The following is a 10,488-nucleotide window of genomic DNA, read 5'->3' on the forward strand; positions in this document are numbered from 1 at the left end:
CTGTATCGGTGATGATCATCGTTCGCTCGGTCTATACGCACTTTTCGTTCCTAGTCCTACATCGAGTTCCCCGAAAGCCAATTGAAGTCCTCGCAATTCGCTAGCCCTTGGAAAGCCTGGAAGATATCAACAGAGCCGACCGGATTGTTGCGGTCCACACCAAGCCCAGACACGTCCAGCGTCCCCAAAGAAGCGAATGAGTTCATATCTAGTGTTCCAAAGTCGACTGGTGCCTCTGAAGGAGCAGCCCCGTACCTGTCCCACTCATACTCAAGACCAACTTGATTGGCAGCAGCGGTGCTAGAATCACTAGTCGACCTGTCCAGGGTGGGTGCAGCGCCATAGTCCCGCTCAGCTCCCGGCGCTGTCGGCTCAATCTGATAGCTGAACTCGATCGGCAGAGCTCTCATGACGCCCCAACGTTGCGCCAGAACACGAATCACCTTGATGCTCTTTACCGCACGAACGGGCCAGGCGATTTGTAGTTCTCGCAACAACTCGAGGCATTGGCGGAGCCAGTACGTGCTTTGGTGGCGGAGGGCCGGGGTCCAGCTTGTCGCGTTCATGAGGTGAACGATGGCTGCGCTGAGGAGGTGGTGGATAATGACGGGGTTTGGTGGTGTCTCGAAACCGTGAGCGCGGCGGTAGGTCCTGACGAGCCGTGATGTTGCGGTTGCGGCTCCGGTGAGAGACCGCAGAACGAGGAGCATAAACTCCGAGTTCTGTCCACCGGTGGTTGTCGACGACGAGGATGAAGCCTGGGAGATGGTGGCAAATATGCGCAGGAAAGGAGGCATGGTGATGAGAATCGTCATTTGGTATGCAAGGTGGAACAAGATGACCGGCTTTGGTGTTGAGTCGCCAGTCAGGTGAAGTCTGTTGTCACGGGAGCGGAAGAAGGCGTTGAGAGCATCTTGACTTGCGACTAAGATGCGGACTTGTTGAGGTATTGGAAGTGATTCGAACGTCGTTGAGAACCTGCGACGGACAGTGTCAGATAAGTTTTGTATCCTTAGTTGAAAGCGAACCAACTTACACCTGATCCATGTACTGGTCATGGAGATACCACAGCTTGCACTGCCAGGCAAAGGATACTTGAGCCAGATCCGCCGTGGAACTCTCGAAAGTCGTATCAAAGTCGGGCACATTTACCCTCCGCCAGGGCAGCGCACAGTTGCGGCCAAGAATCGATATAGCTGTGCGGTCGATGATGTAGAACATCCAGAAAGTTCTGATATCCTGTTCGCTTGCTTCAAGCTGTCTTGCCTCGCATTCATCAAGAGCCATGACGTGCAACCTCAGATGCACGCACATACCTGCAGCCATTGAGATGAAGATCCACCCAAAGTGATCTCTGCCTAGAGCTAGAGATCTCCAGGACATCATGGAGAGGCCCTGGATAACCTTGACCGTGGGGGCTAATCGACAGCAGGTGAAGGCGAGACTTTCAGCAAACTGGCCAAAGGTGTCGCCAATCTTCATGGCATCTGGCCTGAGTGAGAAGGTCGTCCCTGTGGCGATGATGGCGCTGTGTAAGAATGCTTCGTCGGGGGCCTGGTAAGGGTACCTCTGGAGGAAGTCGATGTTCGTATACTGGGTGAACTGGTGCTCCTTGTTGATGTTCTGTAAGAATGTGTCGGCCATCTCGTGTATGAGACCTGGTTGTCGACAATACGCGAGAACATTTTCTGGCGGCACGAACTGTGCCGATGGAGGGGCTTCTTGAGCTGCCTCGAGCGCGTACTTGGATCCGGTGGTGGGGTCGTTGATGATGGTCACGCCATCGCCAACATTTGTCCTCCACAGCATCACACACAGCTCCTCCATGGCCCGCTGAGACCTCTCTTGACTTTGTGCATCCTTGCCCGTCGATGGGGTGTCATTCAAGTCACCCCGGAACTCTACTGTAGGGCCCTTGGTGGGGACAGCTTCAGCTAGCTCAGCTGCCTCGGCATCATCGAGGCCTTCATGGAGGGCATCGGGTTCGGGCAGTATTTGTTCACTCAGCGATACTGGTGGTGATGTCTCCTTCTCGGAGCCGTCTTGTTGTTTTTCCAGTGCCAACAAGAGGGACTGTACTTGGGCCTCGAGAGCTCTGACATAATCTTCGTCCCAGTACTTCCGTCTGTGAAGGTTGTGTCAGTGTGACTGCATACTGGGTCTCCCGTGCCGCCTGACTGCAGCACAGATGGCAACGTACTTCCTGGGCCTCTGTTCTGTGTAAACACATTCCCTATTCTGCCTGCTGCATAGCGAACATGCAGGACGGGCTGCATCGCACTGCCGACGGTATGTAGTTAGTCACGGCAGTTCGCGAAACTAACAAGGGACCTCGCCCCATGGGGTATAGGGAAGGGGGAAAGAGAGGGCACATTTAGGCAGAATGGTCCGGAAGGCGAGCCATGGGGTGACCTACTTTTCGCTTCCCCGCCCTGCACCGGTCGCAAGCGAAGCTTGTTGGCTTCTGGGACATGGCTGGTCTTGGGAGAGGGAATCTTTTGCACACTGACACACACGCGAAAAGCAAGCACTGTAAGCTTATCCGGAAAACCCGCGTGCGAGTCGCTCGCCGTCCGAGGAAGACCGGTGAGAATGGCAGCGGCAGCTGGCTACTTTCGGCCAACGGGGGCCGTTCTTCATTTGCTGATCGGCGCCCTTCAGTTTACGGGGCGGTCAGACTCAGGGGCAGGACTCTGGGACGACTCGAACGCGGAGCTCGGGTTCATCGATATTTCGCCGCCACGCAAGCTTGACCTGACGTCGCCTGTCGCGAGATGTTATCGGGTGGTTGCGGGGTGGAGACCTCCGCAGGATAAGGTGCAATTAAGTAGGTGGATGTGCCATGTCAACCGTCGGGCGGTGGAGGTCGAGGTGAGGGGGATAGGAAAAGTTTAGATGTCTCAACGCGGGGGCTGACTGTCTTTGACGTGGTTGGTCGCTGCGGCTGACCTAACCAACGGAATGCGTGACGCCATGCCCTTTGTTTTCAGTCTAGAAGCTTGTCAGCTCCTTCTTCAGCCCTCTTCACCGAGCCTTTCAGCAAAGGAAGCTAGACGGCTTTGCCACGACCGAGAGAGCGTTGACAACGAGAGTCAGGGTGAGAGAGTCATGACTGTGGAGCCCTCCCCTTTTCAACCATTCCTTTTTCACATAGCGAATACAACAAAGCAAAGGAGCTTGGGCCAATGATACTCATGGAATTTGAGAGTTGTCGGAATCAAAATGATGTTTCCGATTGGCCCATTTGTTTCCGGCGATCGCGTTGAGGGAGACAGTGATAGAGCCAGTCAACCAGCCTCGGCGCTTTCAACCGTCGACCTCAGCAGATAGTCTCAGTCTTATGTTTCATAGCTCTGAATTGAGGAAGTTCCACGTTCAAATAACATTGGATGCGAAAGAAAATTCGATCGCTTACTCCTAAGCATTGCAGCTGTGGCTGGGAGATTCAGGCGGCCAGCGATAGAATTCCTTCTCAAGATGCAATCAGTTTCAGGTGATCTCATTTGTATAATATGTCAATCATTCTATGAGACGTTGTCCGTCAGTTTATTGGGCCAGTGGGTACTAAGAATTTGGGCTAAATCAAGCCCCGGTGGCAGTCTTTGACCCAGTGGACTTGAAGAACTGTGGGTAGACATCCCTCAACTTTCGCAAGTGACGAATCTGATGGGTTGATGCTTTCGTCTCAGGAACTGGCAAATCCTCTTCAACTAAATGCGCCGCAGTCCAGCCAAGCTCTTCTGCACTCTTGCAGTTGGCGTATGAGTCATCTGTGACGCATCGTAAGTATGGTGAAATATCGAGGGCATTTTTACTTGAGAAACTCGGTGCAACTCACCAACAAAGTAACAGTCCTCGGGTCTGTCTATTCCGGCCTCTTTCATAGCCTTATGGAACATGGCCTTTGCAGGTTTACAAATGAAGGGCACTTGACCGTAGTCGCAGTACGTATGGCCTTCGAATTGATCCTCGATTCCTAGTAGCTTCACAACGCGCTTTCCATGGTTGACGTATGCGTTCGTAAAGAGCCACAGTCTAACCTTGTCTCTGTCGATATCCTCCAGGAGTTGCCTAAGCTCCACGTCTGGTTTGAGAATGTTCTCCAGCGGAAGGGCGTCGTCTACCTTGGCATTGAAGTCCATAGGGTCAATCTGGTGGTGCCGCACGAGACCTTCGATTGCCAAGCCGTAAACCGTGTAGTATTCATGGGTCAGTCTTGTGGCCTCTTCAGCTGGCAGTGAGAGGTGTGTGATGAAGTACTGGTCGATGAGCTTGGCCATCATTGTGTGAATCTTGTGACCTACGAATGACTACGTGAGTTGCAGTATGCGTGTGGAAGCAGATGTTACTTACTCCGGGAGTAAAGACAGTTATCGATATCACTGGAAGTTCATGTTAGTCCAGTACTCGATTTTAAATAGTCGCATTCCGGATGAAGGGTGCATCTGTGAGCTTACAAGAATAGCACCGGCTTGCCGGATGGCACCCCGTTCGCGATCGAGTCCCCCATAATGAATCTACTTCTGACGGATCCTGTTACTGTTCTTTAAGGCGCAGTGGAATACGATAGGCAAGTGAGAAGACGTTGAGGTGTGATACTCGGTTGTGAACGAAAGTGAGTCAGCGGGTCAAATTGCGGTGTGCCCAGCTAGAACTCAAAGTTTCAGCGCACCTTGATACCTATGAATAATTGGCTCCTCACTGATTGAGTTTAGCGTCAGCGGGAATTGCGCCCTGTGAATCATCGATTGGCCATCAGCGTCACCCCTGCGTTAGACTGGCCCACTCTCAATCGGGACGGATATCGGAAAATGCACATGAAGCGTTCATGAGTTTTAATCCGATATGACAACAGAATAGGCAACAACTATCGCAATTACGTCCATCATTTTTTGACGTTGATGTAAGCTTGCGGCAGAACAGTGTGTTTGTGGGCAAAAATGGGCTTTCACCTCTGAGTAGGTAGTCAACGAGTCACGCCCACTCACCATGCAGACTTCACAGTCACTGAGATCCAATTCCGCGCTCACTCGCGACGGCAGATGAGAGATTGCTCTAGAACTCATCAAAGAGGAAATCCGAACGCTTGCTTGTTCCAATTGAAATGCCCAAAGTTGATGTTCTATCGATGATAAGATATGAACATCAAATCCCTGATTTTGAGAGTTGCGCAAAATAAACTCATCCCCGGGGCCCACATCTACCAGCCTTCTCGTTGATGGCGCAGCGTTTCTCCCCATTTCCAGCTGTCGTACATCAGCCTTGTATCGAATATTCTTCACTGAATTCGAGAGTGGAATAGAGAGCTGGAGATGCATACATCCTGGACGAAAGAGACGTCTTCCAGTTCCGTCATTCAAACATGCTAGACAATCTGAATCTTTAGTACAAAGGCCTTCGGAAGGCCGTTAATATCAATTCATACGTTTTACGGAACCTATCACTCACCACCCACACTACTCTGTCCTAATGCGACTGTTCCGAGGAAGAGGAAGGAGACAGCAATTGGGGCAATCGAGAACTTCATGGTTAGATGTATTCAAGGAGTTATGATGATTATCAATGGTACAGAGAGAGGCAGACACAACGAGTGACTCGGTACGTATTTATACGCATGATCGTAGTAAGTGCCATCCTTCGGTACTGCGAATTTGTTATATGCATTGTAGGCGTAAGGATGCGGCTATTCTGGAACTATCGCCAGCGAATAAGGTTTTGTGTGGCACGTTGCGTATAACCGAACACAGTGCCCGTACATGTGACGCTGACGCTCCGGTGTCTTTGTAGCGACTTATCAAGGACTTAGCTCTGATATGAGCATCGACTTCATGAACTCGCGATGCCACAATTTTACTCGTGTAAAGTCCGAAAACAGATACTTATACACTGGCTTTTCGTTTGTACAAGAACTGTCCAATAAATACACGTGCATAAACTACTTCAGGCTCGACGCGATGCCCTCAGATCATTGAGCAAAAGAGACCTGGTACGGCGCATCGTACCGATTGAAGTAACGGCCGACGTCACAGTCAGCTCCGGGAGGCAGAATGATCTCCAAGTGATCGTTCTTCGACTCCTCTATCCTGGCTCTAATCCGGACCTTGCCCTGGTTCTTGAAGTTATAGGTGATGTCATCGTCGCAGTCACCCTCGGGGTCGCACGAGTCCCTCTTGGCCTGCATCTTGACCATGATCGTGTTGCCGTTCCACACGAAAGGAGTGGTCGCACCGACGTCGTTGGGGGCGTTGAGGTTTCGGTTGTTGGCGAAGGGGCCGTTGTAGAAGCCGTTGCGCTCGCACTCGGCCGCTGCGGAGGCCATGCCGAGGACCGCCAAGAACGAAAGCGACAGCGGGAGTTGCATTTTGTGGTAGTGAAGTTTGAAACGGACTTGGCTTGGAAAGACCTTCACGTTACAAGAGAATGTTAATATGCGTGGGCAATTGCTTAGTTGTCATATAAATGGGCGCCCACTCACTTAAAACGAGAGTTTTGAACGTAATCAAATGAAAGACTGAAGATAAGAGAGAACGATGGGTGAGTAGGGAAAAAAGTGCACAAAGCTGCTCAATGAAGACACTTTATACTCGAAATTGCTTGTACGACCTCGCATCGTGAACATTCTTCAATTTCGTAAAGGTAAGCTTCATTTCCCAAAGAAGGTTGGTTCGTCTCGTTGTCTGGAGCTTATTAGACCCTTCTAGACCCCGATTCAGGGCTGAGATCGTCTCATCAGGTAAGGTTCAAGCGCAAGGCCTCTCCGGATGGTGTATACTTTGGCGCCAGATTTCGCATAGATTGAACGCGACTCGTCAGATCGGACGGCGAATTGCTCTGGAAAGTGCCGAGCTTGTTAGTATTCCGATCCGACTGGTTGGGACCCAATCAGAGTTTGTGAAAGTTGCCGACTTTGGACAAAAGCAGAGAAATTGTACCGAGGATCATGACTCGAGCCGACTGTGGACAGAGCATACGTCCTAAGAGACGTCTGCTGGATGGACCGTGCTGCTCAGCGACCGGTATGCCGCCGTTTTGGATAGAAATTGCCTTGGGCAGTCACAACGCATTTAACTTCGAGTTCTGGATACTCGCGGTCCCCGATGTGATCCTACCTTGCCCAGATAGCTCGCAGATCAACTCAGACCATTCAAGCCCTTCCATTCTGTTCGTTGTGAGGGAGATATCCGGAAAGTAATATGGCGGTCACTCTTGCTCCATAAATTGGAAGAGTGTATCATTCAATGATAAATCTCATATCATCACCTTTTCTAACAACTTATCTATGATCTATATCCTGTTCGGTATGTTCCAATGGACATAATATTTTGTGACATAGCGCCACTATTTGTGTGGGTGGTAATAAACAGCAACAATTTCAATTGATCTTATTCACGCAGTATCGAGATATGCATACCTATGGAGCTGCGCTATACTATATCTATGTTGACCGGGCGACAAAGACCTGCTGCGCGAGCGTCTCTGTAGTCTTCCCGAACCTTGGTGACAAGACGCTCCTCTCGACGAAGGTACGAATCTGAACTCTCATACTCCCAAATAGTAGTATGGTATGCGCTGATACAGTAGGTAGGCCCTAAGAATCGCGCTGTTCGAACCTGGTTCGGAGGATATGAAAACTCCTGGTTTTCGTGTAGATCTTTGTACGTACTCTTAGAGCTGGAAAGCATTGCTGAAATCTTGTCTAATGGGGATCGTAGCTTAGTTTGGAAAATATCTGAAGCCTCGTATACTTTCTTGGGTGAAACCGGCCGCAAGCACATCATTACCTCGACTAGGTGGTGTCCGGTGTAGCCTTGCATGAATTTCCAACCGTACGGCATGTCCGATTGTTGAAGGAAATGGCCCAGCTTTGTTTCGTCACAAGGAATCAAGATGTCTTCGAAACCCATGTCGTAAGGCGCCAAACCATACTCTTCCAAACTGGGAGGATCGTCATTGAGGGAGTATGGCGAAGGATGTAGCTCAACGAAAGCGAACTTTCGTAAAACGCCGCCGATCAATGTGAGAAGCAGAATCTGTCCTCTGGCAAGAGACTCTGGATTCTCAAAACCAACCCTGAATGTTTCGTATAATGCATCCATTAGCTTATGCAAAGACCAGCTGCTCAGGTCGTCTTTTCCCTTTGACACAACGTCCTTGCCCCGTAGAATAATTGCAAACAATGCCATGACCCTTAGACAAGTTTTAGGTGTCACGAACCGATCTTGGATCGGCTTCAGACATGAGAGTGCGCGTTCCCATAACTTCTCCCCCTCGACTAGTTCTCGTGGTAGCTTCAGGATCAGTCGGGCACTCTTCCCATATAGACCACCACGAATTGGCGACCACCTGGCCCTGAGTTTCTTCTCCCTAGCATAGAATCTCGTTGCGAACAGAGCTCTCAGAGATTTGAAGCACCCGCTGCCACCTGGGATGTCTTGTTGAGCTTCTTGGAGCCAGAGCTTGTCTTTCTCTTTGCGAGACAAGCTGTCATTCAAGTGGAATTTTAAATAGGGACCTTCAGTTTCTGAGCCACTAATCTCATTCGAACAGTCAATCCAAGGCCTGTCGGCGCGATCTGCTGAGTGCTGGCAGTTTGTACAGAACTCTCCTGACGCCATTCCCGGCTGTCGAATTCCAGACCAATCAGGGACCCAAGACGGATACTCGGAGTCGTCTAGGACCCGTCTAGCAGCCGATCCAAATGCGAAAAGGTGAAGAATTACCCGGGTTGCCGATAGAGTGTTTCCGTTGATCAATCTCTCAGCTAGACGGCGATACATTTCTTCCCAGCCGATTTGGGCATACTGGACACCTATTGGCTGTTCACTTGGAGGGAGGAAGCCATACAAAGCTGCAAGACGATCCCGTGGGTCTGCGCAATTCGCCAGATGAAATCCCCAGAGCAATTCCAAGAAGTCATCTGTAGAATCACGGTTTAGCAGAGGCCGCAAATCCTTCATGTTATCCTGAGACAACATGCGACTTTCCACCAAGTACCATGCTGTTCGGAAGCGTGCATATTCGACAGAATGCTCTCCATAGCGTAAGACAGCTCGATCTGCGAGCTTGATCTCCTGGATGACCCATCTTCGAGTGAACCACGGTTTTTGCGTCAAGGTCGCCAGGCTTTCAAAAAGATCTGCCTTGTAGGATTCGGTCGCTGGGGACGCATGAATCATGCGTACGTTGGCAAATGCTATCGCGACCTCGTCTGCATCGACGTCGCCAAGCCAGACGTGCACCATATCGGCGCATTTGTAGATTGCTCCCATCTGTGGAATCTGCACCGCCTTATCATTCTCATCCTGCTGATTAATGCACAGGGCGTCGATCCAGAGGTGTACCGGCTTGTGCGATCCGCGCAGGTATCTCAGAATGGTATCAACCGTCGGTGTGATTTTCAGCAGGGACTTCTTGGGCGTGATGTCGTCATCGGCATTACTTTGATCAATAATAAGGTCGACGGAGAAATCGGGCTCACCCCAGGTGTACGACACAGCAGAATAGTTGCGGGTAGTGTCTACACTGCGAAGCTGCTCCTGTCGACTGTATTGAATGATAGAACACAGCAGTTGAGATTCGAACGCGCCGGCGGGGTGGAGGACAAGCACGCGCGTCGAGTCTGGGTGCTTCAGCGGTTCATAGTGATACGACGGCAGGCTTTGTGGCCCCTGAGCCGGTGCCACTTCCATTTGACTCGGACAGGTTTGTATAGATGCCGCAAATTTGGAAAGAGCACATGGAAGGATGATGCGCTAGACGTGGAGCGGGGAAGGGGGAGGAGGAAGGACAACGATCTTGAATGATTTGTTATGGTGTTGAGGTATGGGTGGGGCACCGGTCATCCTGCAGGTCGAAATCAGGCAGAAGTGCCTCAGTCCGAGTCTGAAAGTCTTGGCTAACGAATGAAGACTTGATCGGCGGAATAACCTGACTTGTTCGAGGTGGGTAAGGGATAACAAAACCAAATTCAGATTCAATTGAAAAGGTGAACTTGAGTTCCAGGGGTTAGAACCCTCACTTGACCGAGTCCTTGAGAGGTCTTGAGGGGGCAATACAAGATGGTTTTCCCCGTCCTGGGCCATATCTCTCTTGGAACAACGAAAGGTACCGATATGTGCTCCTCGGCTACCCCGCATTACGCCCGTGAAATCTTACGCCCGACTTGGTATTGTCATACATCAACTTTGATGGAGTTAAATACTGGGGAATACATTGCCTAAAAACAAGTTCTGTAATACAGTTCACTGCAAGCAGGGGAGGGGACATATTGCGCACTCTTAGTCGATAGGCTCAAAGTTCCATCATTCAGATAAGGATCTAATAATAAGTTGCTACAGATCTTCGAAGAGTGATATTTCAGCAAATTTGTGCCTAGTATGTCGCGACTCCAGAAGAAGGGTATTTTTCAAAGCCAGATAAAAAATGAATGAAGCAGGAAAGTATTCTGATCCTCCTCCAACTATCGCGTCAATGCTGAGCCTACGTCTT

The 10,488-nt window shown here is 50.4% G+C and overlaps 4 protein-coding genes across 4 annotated transcripts; all 4 read right to left on the reverse strand.

The window, feature by feature from the left end:
- Positions 1-56: 56 nt before the first annotated feature.
- GCG54_00002471 (uncharacterized protein) lies at positions 57-2,341 on the reverse strand (the record flags this gene model as incomplete). Its single annotated transcript, XM_045402563.1, has 3 exons — positions 57-978; positions 1,037-2,125; positions 2,325-2,341. 3 exons carry the CDS (start codon positions 2,339-2,341, stop codon positions 57-59), a joined length of 2,028 nt encoding a protein of 675 aa, XP_045269181.1.
- Positions 2,342-3,582: 1,241 nt separating this feature from the next.
- Positions 3,583-4,510, reverse strand: GCG54_00002472 (uncharacterized protein; the record flags this gene model as incomplete). Its single annotated transcript, XM_045402564.1, has 4 exons — positions 3,583-3,770; positions 3,839-4,300; positions 4,354-4,382; positions 4,458-4,510. 4 exons carry the CDS (start codon positions 4,508-4,510, stop codon positions 3,583-3,585), a joined length of 732 nt encoding a protein of 243 aa, XP_045269182.1.
- Positions 4,511-5,965: 1,455 nt separating this feature from the next.
- GCG54_00002473 (uncharacterized protein) lies at positions 5,966-6,361 on the reverse strand (the record flags this gene model as incomplete). The annotated part of the gene is made up of 1 exon (XM_045402565.1): positions 5,966-6,361. One exon carries the CDS (start codon positions 6,359-6,361, stop codon positions 5,966-5,968), a length of 396 nt encoding a protein of 131 aa, XP_045269183.1.
- Positions 6,362-7,696: 1,335 nt separating this feature from the next.
- GCG54_00002474 (uncharacterized protein) lies at positions 7,697-9,689 on the reverse strand (the record flags this gene model as incomplete). Its single annotated transcript, XM_045402566.1, has 2 exons — positions 7,697-7,729; positions 7,782-9,689. The coding sequence occupies 2 exons, from the start codon at positions 9,687-9,689 to the stop codon at positions 7,697-7,699; spliced, it is 1,941 nt and encodes a 646-aa protein (XP_045269184.1).
- Between the last annotated feature and the right edge of the window lie 799 nt (positions 9,690-10,488).

The sequence above is a fragment of the Colletotrichum gloeosporioides genome, assembly GCF_011800055.1.
Source record: "Colletotrichum gloeosporioides strain Lc1 chromosome Unknown consensus_13, whole genome shotgun sequence".
Lineage (NCBI taxonomy): Eukaryota > Fungi > Ascomycota > Sordariomycetes > Glomerellales > Glomerellaceae > Colletotrichum > Colletotrichum gloeosporioides.